The following is an 18,084-nucleotide window of genomic DNA, read 5'->3' as shown; positions in this document are numbered from 1 at the left end:
ACTTTAGGACATGATGTCCTTAACTTCATATGTGCAATGTAAATATTAAGGACATGATGTCCTTAATTTCATATGTACAATGTAAATATTAAGGACGTGATGTCCTTAATTTCATATGTGCAATGTAAATGTTAAGGACATAATATCATTAACTTGTATTTGAAACTTCTGTTGTTAAACTTTAGGACATCATGTCCTTAACTTCATATGTGCATTGTAAATGTTAAGGACATGGTGTCCTTAACTTCACGTGTGCAATGTAAATGTTAAGGACATAGTGTCCTTAATATTTTACACATCACTCATGAAGTTAAGGACACCATGTCCTTAATATTTACACATCACTCATGAAGAAAGGGTAAAAAAGACTTTTCGTATCAATTTTAATAGAGTAGTGACTATTTTTGCTCAACATTAAAAACACTGACTAAAAAGTAAATACCACTTTAAAAAGTGACTATACCACGCCATTTCTACATAAAAATCAGCCCAAGCCCAGTCTCCATAAATCTGGTCCAGCTCCACCCATGCCACTACCCAAACGACGTAGTTTGACACCAAAACTACGTCGTTTTCTTTTCCCAAATCCCTTAAACGACCAAACTTCCCCTTACTCTAATTTCCTAATATACCTTCCAAATTTGTTATGAAAAAATTGATTTGGGTAAGTTTGGTTTGAAGATGAAAATGTGTTTGGACATCAGTTTTCAAAACATATTTCCCAAATTTATTTTGAAAAAACATGAAACATGACTTATGCCACAAGTTCTAAAAACTATCACAAATAACCAACAATATCATTATCAATAACATTCATTATATTATCGCAAACCATAGTCCTAAATATAAATAAATTTGATACAAAATTATTATTTTTATAATAAATTACATGATACACTATCAGGTGACCGAAAAGACGAAACAACATTATTACAAAATAATAAATTGTAGGCTCTTTTATAAAATACAAAAGTTTGGGGTAATTGAAAAAATATAATATTGGCCCAAAAACAGCTATTGAGATTTGATATTTGGAATTTTGTCAAAATATAAGTAAAATCTATAACAAATAAAACTCAAATTTATTTTGAGAAAATGTATGCTTCCTTCTCCATTTCCCTAGCCGCCACCCTCTTCTTCTCCATTTCCCTCTAATCTGCCTACACTCCTCATACCTACTCTCTCGTCCGCACCTCATGCACACACACTCAATCACACACACGCCTGAATTGCTGAGAGAAGAAGCCTGCACATCAAAATTTAAGATCTAGAAAACTTCAAAAGAAGAGATAAAAAATCGGAAAAAAAGAAGATTAAAAGGCTGTTCAAATCTCCGCTACATGGCTTGATCGTTTCCGGGTTTCGAAGGTTGTTTGAGTTGTAAATTTGTTGTTCGTTTGCTGATTCTGTTGCTCTTCTCTGCTGAAGCCCATTCCGACTCATTTATGGCCTTTATTTGGTACTTTGTACTGTTCCCTTGCTTTCAATAAGTAAGTTCTGACTACTCATGTATTCATATTTCTCTTTGAATGCAAAAATATTATTTTCACGGCCCGATTTGTTGAATGTTTGAGCTAAAAATGGCGATATGCACTTATTTGCAGTCCTATTTGCTGTATTACTTGAAAATGAATTTAAGTGGATTGTGAAACCGTGAATTCTCTCTGTAATTTCTGATACTGATTTCCTTATCTAATGATTCGATTAAACATGATCTGTGTCTTCTATGGAAAATGTGTAATGGAAGCTTAAAATTAGTTTCTTTAGATGAGTATATCTTTAAGTTGTTCTAATGTTTTTTTTTTCCCCTAGGATATGTGAATATTGCTGCTTTTTTAATTATGATGTGAACTGGCACTCTGTAGATGTTCTCTGTCTATTCTTGTCCCATCTATCTTTTTCTTTATATTTCATTGTTATTTTTTGAACATTAAGTTACACTTGAGTGGCATGCATTGATTGAACTTTTAAGGTAAACTGCAGAGGTGATATTCATTTTCTATATGTTGTATGTCACCAGAAGTTCATTTATAACCTCATCTTTCTTCAGCATTCCATAGCATGTGAAGATTTGTATCCATACATTTGATTTTGTATATATTGCACTATATTGGTGGTCTTCTAGAAAATTTCACTTTTATCTGGTTCTTTAGCGACAGCTTGTTATAGCTCTGAATGAGATGGTACCATGAGAATTCTAACTCGAGTGTTTTTGAATTCATATACTGGATACAAGTTAGTACTTGTATGTGCCGTGATCAAGGTTATGTGACTAAAATTAGAGGAGTAGTTGCAGTTACAAATTTGTAATTATTACACCAAAAAACATGACAGTAGAAAGGCAGGAAAAGGGAGCCAGCATCTGAAGAAACTTAAGTGAGTTAATGGGATAGCGTGGATGTAAATTCTTTCCACGATCATTTAGTCCTAAACCGTAGGAACATTAAACAACTTTTGAATATTCCTAGTATGCTTTAGGCGTGCGTTTAATTTATTATCGTGATTGTGTACACGTTCGCGTTACATAATTATGATTCCCAAAATAAAATCAAAGTACGCGTTCGCGCAACTTTGGCTGAACAATCTTAGTGTTAATAAAGCGCGATTAATTGTGTATACGTACGCGTGACACGATTTTAACGCCCCAAATAAAACGGATTTACACACATATAATCCGTTTCAAAGATAAATCCATAGCACCATAATTTAAAGCGGTAAAAGATAAAATGCACATAAGTTCTAAAAATACGTAATTAAACAATTTAATTAAGACATGTATGATTAAAGCAATCGTGCTAAAATCATGGAATCCGGGAATGCATAACACCTTCTCCCGGGTTAACAGAATTCCTTACCCGGTCTTCTGATTTTCGCAGACTTTAAACAAAGTCAAATTTCTTCGATTTGGGATTTTTAAAATAAACCGGTGACTTGGGACACCGTAAATTATCCCAAGTGGCGACTCTGAAATTAAATAAATAATCCCATTTCGAATAATATTACTTTAATTGGAAAAACTCCCTATTCTCTCAAGAAAAAAAAGGTGTGACAGCTCTGGCGACTCCGCTGGGGAACGAACCCAGAATCTCTGGTTCAGGGTTCAGAATTCGAGCTTGTAATGTAATATGTATTTGGCTTTGTTTAGTGTTGACACTGTGTTTTTTGGCATAACGCGCAAAGTGCCGCTCATTTACCGCTTTGATATTTTTTGAAATGTACTAAATTGTCTTCTTACGCCTCCCTTCCGAGTCTTCTAAAATTATAGTACACACGTACGCGTCGCCTACCTTTCTGTTAGAGGTCGTACCAAATAGAACAAGGTTTGATCAGCAACTAGGCCGGGTAGACTATCGTGCTCCCGGTACATTGCCCCCACCTTGGCTCGAGCTGTCCGCTTGGGTAAGCCATGTCTAAAACACACCCTCAGGATTTTAAAACATAGAATAACATAGCCTCATGCCGGATCCCTATTAGGAACGTTTGTTTGCATCACGTGCATTTGACTTGGGATGATTCAACATAGGTGTTGGGTCCGTCTAGGACTGATGTACCCAAAAATAAAAGACCATCCTAATGCATCCTACGTGCTACTTGTGCATTTTGTTTGATCTGATTTGCATGTTGACTGACTGCTAGAATAAATACAGAAAATGGAGAAAAGTAAAGTGAGGTAGGAGTGAGAAAATTTATCCGGTTATGAAAAACCCAGATATTTGAAAATCCTGAAACTCTTCTGAAATTTAAAAAAGAAAGGAAAGAAAAAAAGAAAGGAAAAGGTCATTTCAAAATGAGCCAAAAATCTCAAGTGCCATGTTTTCCCTGTTCCGTCAAAACTGACCGAACTACGCGGGTCTAATTCTCACCGGATGTGAGATACGTAGGCAAACCTCATCGGTTCCGGCCCCAATTTTTAAAAATCCAAAAATATTTTCCTTTAATTCCTTCTTTAGGAGTCTTTTCTAGAAAATCCCAAACAAATAAAAAAAATAATAAGAAAAAAAGTTTTAAACTGAAAAATATTTTCTTGTAGAAGTCTTTAATTTGAAAAAAGAAAACAAATCAAATCAAAATTCAAACAAATATTTTGTACCTTTTTTAGGAGTCTTTTTCCCAAAAATTCCAAAAAAATAAATAAAAAATCCAAAAAATATTTTCTTTCTTCTTTAGAAGTCTTTCTTTCAAACATTTCAAAAAAAAAAAAAATCAAAACCATAAATGCAAAATATTTTCTTTCTTCTTTAAAAGCATTTCTTTCGAAAATTCCAAAAAATAAATATTTTTCTTTTTCTAAAAGCTTTCATGGTCTGAGTTTTATAAAAAGTAAACAAAGAAAAAAAAAGAGTTAGTTTATTTACTCTGTTTCTGGTATTCCTGAACTACGTAATGATCTGATTCATGCAGCGTCATGATACGTAGGCAATCCCTATCAGATTCAATCATAGCCATAAAATTAATTGAGTGAAAAAGAAAGAAAAGAGTGACAAAAATAAAAAGAAAAAAAAAAGCGACAAAAAATAAAAGAGTGACAAAAACAAAAAAAGAAAAGAGAGAGCCAAAAATAAAAGAGCGACATAAACAAAATGAGAAAATCAAGAGTGATTAAAGAAAGGTAGAAATGAAAGAAAAGAGGTACAGAGTGAAAAACGGTTAGTTTAAGGCCGGGATGAAATATGCAACCGTTCAAACACATGATAGAAACGTTTAGCTGTTAGGTGCATTGCATCCCAACTTGCAATTTCCTATATGTTAAATGCCTCAAGACTAACAAGGTTGTTGGGTGTGCAAATTAGCCAGGTTTTGTTCAGGTTGTTGGTTTTGTTGGTAATATGGCTTCTCATACATACTTCACATGATCTAAAGGCAAGGTTCCTATGGCCTCCGAAAGCATTCTACCAATTATCAACTCTGAGGATAGTCCGGCATCGGCTATGCCATAGCTAGAATCAGTAGCTGCTGAAGAAAATAGGATGTTGCGTCTCCGCATGTTTGAAATGTGGGACGCCTGATCTAATGGTAGGGAATCACCGAATGCAATACCTGGGTTCCCCGAGTTGATCCCTGGCCATGTGGGGCTACCAACGTCCCTGTGCCCAATCTGATCATCCCATGTGGATACCCTCTAATGTCGTCAAATGGTCCTGGCATGCCTTCTGTGGTTCACCCCTAGGCGCCAGATTCAAGGACACCGCCAGCAATGTTCTCTGTAGCACCAGTCTACACCGCCATACAACCAACTATACCACGGCCACATGTTGAGCCTCCAACGTTCACCTTTCCTGGTCCACAGTTTCAACCAGAAATAATATATGTGACCCCGTACCCATTTAATCAACCTCCGCAATGTGACTTCCCGGTGGAGCAAGAAAAGATTGTCAAGAATCCCGAGCAAGAGGAAATGGCTCGGAAGATGAAAATCCCGGAACAAAGCCTGAAAAACATGCAGGGCTTGAGCGGCCAAAAGAGCGTCTCATACTCCGACCTGTGTATGTTTCCCCTTGTCCACTTGCTAGTTGGCTTCAAGATGCCAAAATTTGAAAAGTACGACGGGCACGGAGACCCGATCGCTACCTGAAACGATACTGTAACTAGCTGAGGGGCGCTGGTGGAAAAAAGGAGCTATTAATGACCTATTTTGGAGAAAGTTTCACCGGAATTGCTTCCAAGTGGTACATCGATCAAGAAATTACTCATTGGCACGTGTGGGACGATTTGGCTCGAGATTTTGTCCGCCAGTTCTAGTATAATGTGGACATTGCTCCCGACAGAAACTCTTTATCCAATTTGAAAAAGAAAACAACAGAAAGCTTCCGTGAATATGCTGTCAAATGGCGCGAGCAAGCTGCCAGGGTAAAGCCTCCAATGGACGAAGCTGAAATGGTTACGGTCGTTCTCCAGGCCTAAGAAGCGAACTACTTCCAGAACATGATGTCTGCTATGGGTAGACCGTTCGCTGAGGCTATCAAAATTGGGGAGATGGTAAAAAATAGTTTGAAAACGGGCCTAATCTTGAGTCAAGCTGCTATTAAGGATGCATCACAGGCCGTTCAGAATGGTTCGGGGGTTTAATGAACAGAAACGGGAGAGTAGAGGGAGTCATGATGGCTTTGAGCTCGAAGGGGTTCTATAGGGCATTCAACCAATCATATATGCTTCCTAAGGTCCCACAACACTATTATCCCCATCAAGATGCTACTTATGCCGTGGCACCGTCTCCTATACGGTGATGAATGCGCAACCTTATACGCGGCCACAACATTATACACAAAGCCGAGCTCCACCTCCCGGAAATGCCCATCCCTATCAAGCTCCATATATTTCCCAACCAAATATTTCCCAATACAATCCTCGCCCAAGAGAGCCCCTTAGAAGGAATCGGTTCACCCCTATTGGTGAATCGTATTCAAGTTTGTTTCTAAAGCTAGTCAGGCTAGGTCTGATGCAGCTAGTGGCTCCGAACCGCCCAAACCCCGAGTCCCCCTCACACCAAGCTGATGCTAGAGTGAATACCACTCCAGAGCAATGGGACATGACACTGAAGATTGTTGGACTCTCAAAAGAGCTGTGGAAGACCTCATTGAGGCCAAGTCAATAGTTCTCATGGAAGAAGAGGCCCCGAATATGATGAATAATCCTCTGCCTACTCACACCAATGGGCCAGTTGTCGGAATGATTTGTGAAGATGAGGAATTTGATCAGGCACTGAAGGCCATTGCAGCCATTCCTGAGACAAAAGAAAAAACCAAACACGGTCGCCAAGCCTGAAAGTTCCCTATCAAACGGGAGTCTCGGTAGCCAGTCTTTCTATCCTTTCTGCAGAACCTCATGGAAAATCGCTTCAATAGCGTCGTCTTTCTTTCGATTGGTATACCTTTGCCTCATTCTATCATATTTTCGTTTTTTTGTTTTGTTGTTTTGGTTAAAAACCAGTTTGTCGGCGTTTTGGCATTTAATTGAGATTGTTTCTGTTTGTGTGATTTAATTTTAACCAGAATAGGTTAGCTCTTAATTAATTGCAACTTTGCATTTGTAGTTCGTTAATTATTTAGTTATATGCTTAGGGTAATAGTTAATTGCATGATTTAGTAGTTCAATTACAAGATAATTAGTCTAATTGTATAATTTTAGATTAATTGGTCCGTTGGGAATTGAAGCATGGTTCAGTCTGTTGAGTATGCTTGTTCTTTCGAGGGTAGTTCATTTGTAATTAACAGGAACTTAAGGGGGTAATTGGAAAGCAAAGATAAGGAATCTGAGTTGATTATATGGGAAGCTTCTAGAAAAGGGGTTTAATGTGCAATAAAACCCAGAAAATTAGGTTAGAAATTGGGATTTGAGGAGAGAGGGAAGTGAATATTATCTGGTGAAGGTTTGAAGGTATGCGGAGGTGGGCCGCTTGCAAGAGATTTGAGGGAGATGAGTGAAGTGGACGAGTCTTTATGGTTTAGGGGGGGGGGGGTGGTGGACAATTTTAAGGGGATGAGGGGTGAGTTGCAGACCGTCAGATAAAAAAAAAATGACAGGCCAAGATTAGCCGTTTTTGAAACGGCGTCGTTTTAGATCACCTGAATTGGACCGGGTAGATTAAGGACTGGGTCGGGTGGAATTAAGGCATTTGGGCCACTGAGATGGCTTTTGGCCTAATTCTTACTAAGACCAAACAAACTCCTTATTTCTTTTTTTCTTTCTTTTTTTTATTTTCTTTGATTTTAAACATGTTGTAAATCGCGGGTGCGTTTCACTTAGCGCGATTGCAATATGTACCAAAAAAAATAAGTGCGCGACATCGCGACTTGTTCAAATAACTTTCATAAATACTAAAAGCAGTTAAATAAATAATTAAAAGTAGTTAAAAAGTAGAAATGCACAATAGGTTTTAAACATATAATAAATAAGATAATTAGGCCAATTATTAATTGTTGAGCGACCGTGCTAAAACCACGTAACTTGGGAGTGCCTCACACCTTCTCCCGGATTAACACAATTCCTTACCCGGTCTTCTGTGTTCAGACCATAAATAAAGTTAATTTTCCTCGATTTGGGATTTTAAAATAAATCGGTGACTTAGGACACCATAAAAATTATTTCAAGTGGCGACTCTAAATTAAATAAATAATCCCATTACGAATAATGTCACTTTAATTAGAAAAATTCGCTATTTCTCGGGAAAAAGGAGATGTGACAATTTTAAAGCAGGAAAGTAAATAATTCTATTTAAAAAACAAACATGGTACTACTGTGTTAAGTGCATAAATCTTTTAGAAACATCAATTATAATTCATATATTACTAATTCAGCAACTTGTAACTTTATTGCCGTATTATCTTTCTACAATACCAACCAATAATTTCAAAAGTGGCACGAAATTTGGGCTCTTTTTTTTTGGGTTCATTTGTGAAAATGGGCTTGGCCCAGAACCAATTGCCAGTTCAAGAGAGAAGAAGAAAAAAGTTTTCTACGTCTCGGTGGCTGAACTCGACGTCCACCAATTTTGTAACCGGCGACGCCTTCATTTCTGCTTCAATTGAAGTGTAGTCAGGTGACTTCTCCAGCTCATACTCTGTTAACTTATTTTTACATGTTGTTTGTGTTGTTAAACGAAATCCCAGCATTTGCTCATAAGTTGTTCGACGTAAGTCCCAAAAGAAAAACCACAACCTTTAGGTCTTAGCACGGCTCATATTTGGGATATCACGCATATCACGCATATAGCTTCACGGATATCACGCATATAAGCTGAAGGAATTGTTGGGCGATAATGACCGCATTTGAAAAGTCACAGTTTAGAGCCTTGCTCCATGAGAACTAATCCGAGTATTTAAATGGAGAAGGTAGAGGGGAGGGCCCCCTATCCCCGAGTTCCGAAAGTTGCTGTTGGATTGGCCCAGACAAATCCTTATTCTCTTAAGGGTCTTAATTTCTCGGTCATTAAAAAAAGCTATCTTTATTTTGGTTGTGCAATAACTAGCGAGTTGGTTAGCTAAGAAACTTGACATTGCCGCTTCAATTCTCTTAAAGGTTAAAAAAGTTCAGTCTTTTGCTGCCATAGTTTACGGCCCAATTCAATTACTCCATCAATATTGAAGCAATTTGGAGGACTGAAGGTTTATGCGATGGGAAAAGCATCGAGGGACAAAAGAGTATGGATTTTATGCAGACGTTTTCTTTTGCTTATAACCAGACGCTTCATCCTTAACAGGTTTCAATTTTGTAGGATATTTACTATCGGAAAGCAAAGGAAGAAGGATGGCGTGCCCGAAGTGCCTTCAAGCTCCTTCAGATTGATGAGGAATTTAACATCTTTGAAGGTTCTCTTCTCAATAACTTGCTTGCAATTTTCATAGTTTTTTTTTCCTGATTGACTCCACATGTAAGGAAAAAGATTAATATTATTAAAGTTGCTGCATTTTATCTTTACCAAGAAAAGAACGGCTTCTCGTTATCAAACTGACTTTAATGAGTAAAAACTTTTATTACTTGTGATTTCTCTTTTTGATGGATCTGGAAAAGTTGGCAGCTCTTCGTTAATTCATTACAATGCAGCTCCTGATGTAGGGCTTAATCCCTTTTATGAAAATTAAAGAAGTTGTAGACAAGCTAAATTTTCAGGTTTTGAAGCAATATTTTATATGGACTATGGAGAACAAGATATCAATTTTTATGTTTCCCATAATATGTTTGGTTAGAGCTTGAAATAATTGTATGTTGAATGATTAGATGGATGCTAGTATACTCTTTCAGCAAAATGTTGCAGATTAGGAGTTAACTAATATTATTTTACGTTGCTTTGTTGGTCAGAATTGCTTGCTTGTGGAATTTCGTTAATTGCCCTGTATATATGCAGGTGTGAAGCGAGTTGTGGATTTGTGTGCAGCACCAGGCAGCTGGAGTCAGGTATTTATAATTGGAACTTTGTTAGTTGGTTATTGTTGTTTCTGTGTCTGGGTATAGCTCTGTAATCAATAATCACCTGCTATAAAGATTTGCCTTTTTAATTTTATTTTATTTTATTCAGAATAACACAACTGATATCTTTAGTCTTGTGCTTACTCATGCTTATTTGAAAGGATTACTATAATTTATAATCATTTTAAGAGTGATATAGATTTTGGAGGTGATTCTCAAGTTCTCAGCATATCTTTGCATATATACGTATTTACACTTGCGTGACTAATGCCATAGGACAAATGTTGTCATATGTAGAGGTTTGCCCCCCCCCCCCCCCCTTCTGTGTCTCTCTCTTTACCCAAGGTTATCAGTATTATGGTGTCTTATTTTGGTCAAACTTTTGTTTTTTGCCATATGATTTGGCTTCTAAACTTGAAAGTCTTTCCCCTCTGTGCTTTCTTAAGCTCTAACGGAACAGACCTACATAGAACATTAGAACTGAAAATATCTTGAGAATTAAAAAAGAGGGAGTTCAGTCTTAAGCCCGGAAAGTACTATGTTTTTTAGACTGTAATTTGTGAACTTTACTAGGGAAATAAATGGAAAGAATTTTCCTTTTCTGATTCTTAGAGGTTCTTATTGGACAAATATCTACGTGCTGTTGGATTTGGCATTATGTTTTATGGTGCACCATTATTTGGCTTGTTTCTGATAGTACCACTACTTTCCACAATGAAAGATATGAAAAAGTAAAGAAATACAATTATGTGCTACATGTCTTTCTCCTTATTGTGTGCTCCATTTCCAAGTCCCTAAATGTTTTTATTCTCTTTATAGGTTTTAAGCCGGAAGTTATATCTCCCAGCAAAGTTGTCACCTGATACCAAGTATGTATACTTTCCTTTTTGTAGAATTGGTTCTATGTCAATTGCTCTTTCCTCTGTTCGTCTTTTTGATGGATAATTCATATTAGGAGCTCGAGATGGTTGTCCAGGTCAATGTTTCTTAATCCAGCAAATATCTTAGTCACTTAGCTAGTTAGTCTACTAAGAAAAAGTGAATAAATATGCCCATTATAATGATATTATAAAGTTGTCTTTTCAAATCTAACGATAGAGTGTTCCTGTGTAGTTGGTGCTTCTGTGACTTGTTTTGACTTTTGTCTTATTTCTTCCTAATTCAATCTTTTGGAAAGAGAGTTAATCAGCATGCTATCATATTCATCATGTAATAATATGGAAGAACAATTAGTCATGAACGGATGAACCAAAGCTTCAGCTTGCTGCATCCTCTTCTCCTAGATCCTAGTAACACATTGACCTTGCCCCACATGACCACGTGGAATGGGAAAAAGTTGCTCTCCATTAATTTTTTCTAATGGTGATTGAGTTAGGCTGTTGACAAGTTTCATACCTTAGAGGCTTGCCGTTGCAGCTATAATACGTCCGTGGGAGAGGAGATTTTAACATTCACTCTTCGACCAACTTTAAAATTGTAAAAGTCAAGTTGCTATCACTTATATATATTTTTTGTTGGTTTTCCTGGCCATGTCACCAACATGTAATGTGAGGTGCTACTATCTTTCTTATTCATGTGATTTCTAGGGACGACGATCTACCACTTATTGTGGCTATTGACTTACAGCCTATGGCTCCCATTGAAGGTGTTATTCAAGTACAGGGTGATATAACAAATGCTAAAACAGCTGAAGTGGTATGGATCCCTATGCTGTTTCATTTATTTAATATGAAATTTTATTTGAAGGCTGTTTTATAACTTCCTAATTAGCTTTCGATAATAACTAGCATTTTGGCACATTTGATGCATGTGCACTTTCATGAATTGAGATAATTATTATCTATGGTATGTAATACAAAAACTTATAAACTGTGAGAATTGATTGTGGATATTTTTCTGGAAATATAAGCAATTTAAGTAGAAAAGAACCATTTTTGGAAATTTTAGTGTTTGTATTTTTTCATAATGTCTTCCATATGAAGAACAAAATTTTAAAGTTGAAATGGATGAAGCAGACATTTTGAAAAAATTGACTACCTAAAAAGGAAAGTAACACACCTTTTCCTGTTCCATAGTAGAGCTATTTGAGAGAATCTAAAATTAATTATTAAAAAAACCAGAGCATTTAGAATGGATGGAGTATTCGATGGCTGAGAAAATTTAGTGGATGGAACAGTTATATCACTCTACTTTCTTACTTAAGCCATTATTATTTATTTTGTTTAATTTTCTTGAAATATCTCTTAAAGAATTTATCTCCCTTAAGATTCATCGGGTCCGCCTATTGTGTGACCAATCGAGACTGAAACGTAAGAGGATTAAGCTCGATCTCGGGTTATATCGAACCGAGGTGCGAAGTTACATCGTTGAGATCGTGACCTCGGGATCGAAGAAGATCGAGACCAAACGAGATCGAGGGAAATTTGCCAAGCCAAATAACAGAAAGACGAAATATTCGTGACCGGTTGGGGATTACGGCGGAAATCCCGGCACATATCAATGAGAGGCCGATTAATTGGCAAATCATGAGATTTTTAACCTTATATGGAATTGTATCAAGAATAGGATTCCCCCACTATATAAAGGGGGGTCTGATCATTTGTAACATACATTGCAATACGCAACACAAAGCAATATACTGTCATTTCTAGCTTTTATCATCTTGTTATTCTGTTCATACATCAGTTGAGGCATTTCTTGGTTCGAGGGTGATCAAACTCGAAGGTCAAGGCTGTTCAATTCGTGTGGTTTGTATTTGTTCTTTTATCTTCAATATCAATTTGTTTTCTTAATTTGTATCAAGTTATATCACGTATCCTTAAAACAACGTATAAATTCAATTGTTATCCGATTTTGAGGGTAAACAATGCCCATTAGACATAATGCTCAGAGAAAGAGAAGGTTAAATTTGGAATGAAGGTGGCTAGTTTTGTCCAACTGCATCTTTGAGAGTTCTCGTGTAATTTAGGATTGGATGTGGTGAACTTGATGTGTGTCTTTTTATACCTTGATCTGTGTCACTATTGGCTGGACTGCTACACAAATAACTTTTATAACACAAGGGGCGTGATCCATGACTTCAGGCTGTGAAAACATTGAGTTTGCATTTTAGGCAAAAAATTAGGGATGGTGCTGCAATTTGCTCAACAAAAATATTGTACATCCATGCTACTCATAATGTTGTAATACATTGGGCTTCTTATCTTAGTGTGTTCGTCTCCTATTGTCTACGTTTTTTACATTTGCTCTTCTTTGTTTTTCTCGTTCTTCAAGGAGTATATTAGGAGATATTAGTAATATGTTATTTTCCCTCATGCTTTGTGGTTAACCATTTATATGCACCATTGTCAATTTCTAACAGGTTATTAGACATTTTGACGGATGCAAGGCTGACCTTGTTGTCTGTGATGGTGCACCTGATGGTAAGAAATTGCTTTCAACTGCCCTGATACATTACTTTGATGTTTGCTGTATTTGACGAAACTAATCTGTGCTTATGTTTTTCTTATGTTGCAGTAACGGGACTTCATGACATGGATGAATTTGTTCAGTCCCAGCTTATATTGGCGGTTAGTTTCTAAGAGAAAATAGGTGGAATTAATTTAGTGAATAATATTCGCCTCAATATAGCAACACTGTAATAACTCTAAAAGGCACACTCATATAGATGTGTAGTTTTCATGGCTTTGCTGCATGCCTGCATCTATAAAATTATCAGTGCCATTGTTGTCCAGGAACACTTGAAAGCCTAATTAGAAGTTCCTTGTTTTCTAATTAGGATGTTTGAAAGAAATGCTTTTTTGTAAATCTCCATGATAAATTGTGTTTTCTTTTGTCTTTTTATTTTTTTGAGCCGAGTGTCTTTCGGAAACAACCTCTCTACTCCTTCGGGGTAGGGGTAAGGTCTGTGTACACACTACCCTCCCCAGACCCCATTAGTGGGAATTTACTGGGTTGTTGTTGTTATTGTTTTGAGGAAGATAACTTATTCTTCTTTTATCTGGTGATGTTATCTCACTATTTCACGTTGCTTTGTATATAGATTACCAAAAAACGAAAATAATTGTTTCTGTATGTCATCTTACTTCGTTTTTAGTTTTTTGGTATCCTGCTTATAGTGTTCGCTTATTCCTTGAAAGATCAGTTATATGTGCTTAAAGAGATGTTTCTCATGTAAGTCTGCCATGTTGTTCTCAGTCTCTGTTTGGAGATATCTCAGTTGTCACCTGGGTGGTTGAACTTGCAGGGCCTAACCATTGTCACTCACATACTAAAAGGAGGCGGAAAGTTCATAGCAAAAAATTTTCGAGGAAAAGACACAAGCCTCCTTTACTGTCAGGTTCATTGCACGTGTACTCATTATTTTTGGATTTAGTTTCCTCACTCATTCAAGATCTCGTTTAGTCTTTAGGGGAGACCTCTGTTTCTTGTTTTCTGTTGTCGGATGTTCTACATTCTTGAGTTATCATGGTGGATTGCTTATGTTTTGCCTTCATAATGCAGCTAAAACTATTTTTCACAGAAGTGACTTTTGCTAAGCCAAAGAGCAGTCGGAATTCTAGCATAGGTGAGTAGCTAATGTTTTCTACCTTGTTTACGTGGCAAATTTTCCTGCTAATGGAACCCATTCATTTGCGAGCTCTTGCAAATTAATAATGTTGTAATATTTCGTGAGAAGTTAATATTGTAAAATTTCAAGGATTTCAGTATTTGCTTTTTTGGTAATAAACTGTGAATATTACCATAACAACCCAAAAGCTTTACATCCTACGAGCATCGCGTGTACTAGCTTATCCCAGTTCAGCACGACCTCTAAAAAAAAAACATCCTCTAAATACATGAGCTCATCTACTACAAAAAGAAATACCAACTGTACTACAGTCTAATTACACAATCGTATTAACAGTAATGGACATCGTCTTGCTCTTCTAGATTCTTCATATATACTCAATCTTTCTGCAATCTCTTTCTTGATTTGTCCAACACAAAATTCCATGTTCAAGTTGATTTGCCTGAAGATTTTCCAGTTCCTAGCTCGCCAAGTATGATATACTACTGCTCCTATCATTGCTGCTGCTATTTCTTTTTTAAATTGCTTCCAATGCCTCCTGCTAATCCTCTGTAATGTCTCAGGTATAGCCATAGTTGGTATATTGATGCCAGACCACCTTGCCAGAGCATCTCTCATAGTTGTCACCCAACAACAGTCACCAAACAAATGTTGTTGGGACTCTATTACTCCCAGGTCACACATACAACATTCAGCATCCCCTGTGATAGAAATATGCATCTGCAACAGTCGCTCCTTAGTTAGCATTTTCTGTTGATTTGCTATCCATAGCACAAATTTGTGCCTGGGTAACATCACTCCACTCCATACCAAACTCATTTCCCAGCATCTTGACATGTGGCCTAACATCGCATTATAACTACTCGAAACAGAACAGGCACCATTTCCAGAGTGTATGTGCTCCCATTGTACCATTGAGACATGTTATGCTTTAATCCATTGATCTTCTTCCAATACCAGCTACAGTCCACAGGTGGATTGTGATCCCAAATGTTCCTACACGTCTTCATATACACACCATGCACCCATCTTACCCACAACACTTCTTTATTGGTCACTAGTTGCCATAACAGTTTCCCCACAGATGCTACATTCCACAGCTTACACCCCTTTATGTTTAACCCTCCATACTTCTTTGGTCTGCACAATAATTCCCATGCTACCAATGCCATTTTCAGTATTTGCTTTATGCCCTTACAATCTAGAAAGGACTCATGTTTGTTGTTTCACACAGAAATATTCCTAATATTGATTGCTTCCTGTTTCTTAGGGAGCTGGTACTATCTTTCTAGCCTTTGTTGTTGTTACTATTCTATTGTTTCTTTTCATCTTCTTGAGCCGAGGGTCTACTGGAAACAACCTCTTTACCCAGGGGTAGGGGTAAGGTCTACTGCCTTATGATGTTTCTGCAGAGTTAGTTTGTATATCCGGCTTCAACTTTGGTTATTTCTCTGAATTAGCGGTAGGTGTTTTAGGATTAGCGGAGTCTATAAGATATATCAGATATATCAAATGCGAATTGGAATGAAACTTGGGGTGTGTTTTGTATGAAGGAAAATGTTTTTCAATTTTTTCGTGTTTAGTTGGCTTAAATATTTTGGACAATATTTTCCTTATGAACTCATTTTCCTCCAATTGGGGGAAAATGACTTCCCTACCAAGAGAGAAACTCATTTTCCAAAACAAATTTTCTACTTTCCTCACCGCCAGCCTCTCCCCCAATCCACACCTTTGCCAACCCGGCCCCCAAACCCCTGACTTACCACCCTACACCACGATCTCACCCCAACCACCCCGAGACAAAATGGGTGAGGGCGGGGCAGTAGGGGTACAAGTCCGATGTCGAGTTCGGGATTGGGCCTAAGGTCCGGGCGGAGTTCAGGCTCAGGGTCGAGATATGGGGTGAGGTCCCGGGGTCGTACCCTAGACCCTCGGTCCTGACCCCCGACCACTACTTGACCCCGAATTCCGAACCTCAACCTTGGACCCAATCTCGACCTCGTAAATTGATCCCGACCTTGATCTCGAACCCGACTCTAATCTCGCCCTCTATCTAGATCCCGACACTTTCACCAATCGACCCCGAAGTCCCGACCATGACCATGACCCCGTCCCGAACCCCGACACTAACCCTATCCCTTACCCCGATCCCAACCCCAACCCCGACTTGGATTTCCGTGGAACACATTTTCCTTCCTACCAAGCACACCTTTGTATTTTTATATTTCCGGGTGGAAGATATCTTAAAGCAACACTAGAATTGCTATGCACATAAATCTAATACTAGCGTTACCTTGTACAGAGGCATTTGCAGTTTGCGAGAATTACTCTCCACCTGAAGGATTTAATGAGAAAGATCTTCATCGCCTTCTTGAAAAGATTGGAAGTCCATCTGGCACAGAGGACCTAGGTAATTTCATGTGCAGATGCATCTTCTCTAAATGGCCTTTTACTTTACGCTAACTATAAATTTTGCCACCTTATGATTTTTGAGGCAAGTGACATGGATCTTAATTCTGCCTGTATTTCTTTTTCTTCGTGTTGGAATATAGTTTCTAGTTGCTGTTTTTTATGTTGGAAGTAATGTGGTTTCCATTTTATAAATGCAGATTATATTTAATTCCGCTTATATTTGTATTTTGCATCATCTTTCAAACATTTTTGTTTCATGACAGATTGCAGTAGTGCATGGCTGGAAGGTCCTAATAAGATGTATATTCCATTTCTGGCTTGTGGAGACCTTAGTGGGTACGATTCAGACCGTTCATATCCACTTCCTAAAGCTGCAGATGGAACCTATCAGTGTTTAGATCCTGTACAACCTCCAATTGCACCGCCATATAAACGAGCTCTTGAAATGAAGAAAACATCGAATCAAGGAATCCAAAACCTAGAGAAGCTTTCTCTTAACTCCTGATCTTACCATCCAGAATTATTCCATTCTGTGACATCTGAAAATCGCTTATATGTCACCAAATGAGAGTCATCTACTTGTGTCCAGGGCAAAGTTAGTACAGCACGTGACGCGTGGTAGGCGCACGTCACTCGTTCTAATTCTCCTCTCAACTAAGTTTGGTATTTGGTACATTGAAAATCACCCGTGTCATTAAAAAATAATAAGTATTATGATACAAGTTGTAATCAAAGTTTACAACGAAGGTGCATGCTTCTTGAATATGGAAACTCGATAATGCTTATTGTAATTGTGTGATTTTTAATAATTAGTTTTTATCACCTATACGTCACGACATCAATTTTCGTTTGTATGAATTGTAATGGATGTAGATTTTTGTAATACATCTAAAATAATTCTAGTAAATGTTTGGCTTTACTTATTATGTTTATCATAAGGAAAAGCTAATATCTTATCGTGCTTTAACGCAATTTTAGATGATATCAAATAAGATTTAAATCCTAAATACTTGAACTACCAAAATAGTCATAAGAGTTTTAGTAGTAAGTGAATTATTGCAGTATTTGACATATCAAATTATTTTTATGTAATATTTCAAGGGATAGAGTTTTATAAATAGAGACGGGTACTCTGCCTAAATAACCATATAAAAGTCAATATTGTTTTGATAATATTTTTATGTTCTTGCTCTTTTGCT

The 18,084-nt window shown here is 37.2% G+C and overlaps 1 protein-coding gene across 5 annotated transcripts; it reads left to right on the top strand.

Moving 5' to 3' along the window:
- The first annotated feature begins 1,083 nt into the window (after positions 1 to 1,083).
- LOC107774567 (tRNA (cytidine(32)/guanosine(34)-2'-O)-methyltransferase) lies at positions 1,084 to 17,805 on the top strand. Of its 5 annotated transcripts, none has more exons than XM_016594128.2 (13): positions 1,084 to 1,490; positions 8,413 to 8,536; positions 9,016 to 9,137; positions 9,212 to 9,305; positions 9,842 to 9,891; positions 10,723 to 10,772; positions 11,490 to 11,598; positions 13,265 to 13,325; positions 13,420 to 13,472; positions 14,150 to 14,242; positions 14,407 to 14,470; positions 16,776 to 16,883; positions 17,149 to 17,805. In XM_016594128.2, the coding sequence occupies exons 3-13, from the start codon at positions 9,111 to 9,113 to the stop codon at positions 17,388 to 17,390; spliced, it is 951 nt and encodes a 316-aa protein (XP_016449614.1). In that variant the 5' UTR covers positions 1,084 to 1,490; positions 8,413 to 8,536; positions 9,016 to 9,110; the 3' UTR covers positions 17,391 to 17,805. The 5 variants fall into 5 exon arrangements, with proteins under 5 accessions (XP_016449614.1, XP_016449612.1, XP_075094334.1 ...); XM_075238234.1 differs by having other exon boundaries at positions 1,085 to 1,490; positions 16,761 to 16,883; XM_016594126.2 differs by lacking the exon at positions 8,413 to 8,536.
- The last annotated feature ends 279 nt before the right edge of the window (positions 17,806 to 18,084 follow it).

This window comes from Nicotiana tabacum, chromosome 19 (genome assembly GCF_000715075.1).
Source record: "Nicotiana tabacum cultivar K326 chromosome 19, ASM71507v2, whole genome shotgun sequence".
Lineage (NCBI taxonomy): Eukaryota > Viridiplantae > Streptophyta > Magnoliopsida > Solanales > Solanaceae > Nicotiana > Nicotiana tabacum.
This window is presented reverse-complemented; position numbering and strand designations above follow the sequence as displayed.

Excerpts from the sequence above, each read along its gene's own strand:
- LOC107774567 (XM_075238233.1), top strand. The coding sequence starts at position 9,111 with ATGGGAAAAGCATCGAGGGACAAAAGA. Across the intron at positions 11,599-13,264 it reads ATGCTAAAACAGCTGAAGTG|GTTATTAGACATTTTGACGG; the intron begins GTATGGATCCCT and ends AATTTCTAACAG. Across the intron at positions 14,471-16,760 it reads CAGTCGGAATTCTAGCATAG|CGTTACCTTGTACAGAGGCA; the intron begins GTGAGTAGCTAA and ends ATCTAATACTAG.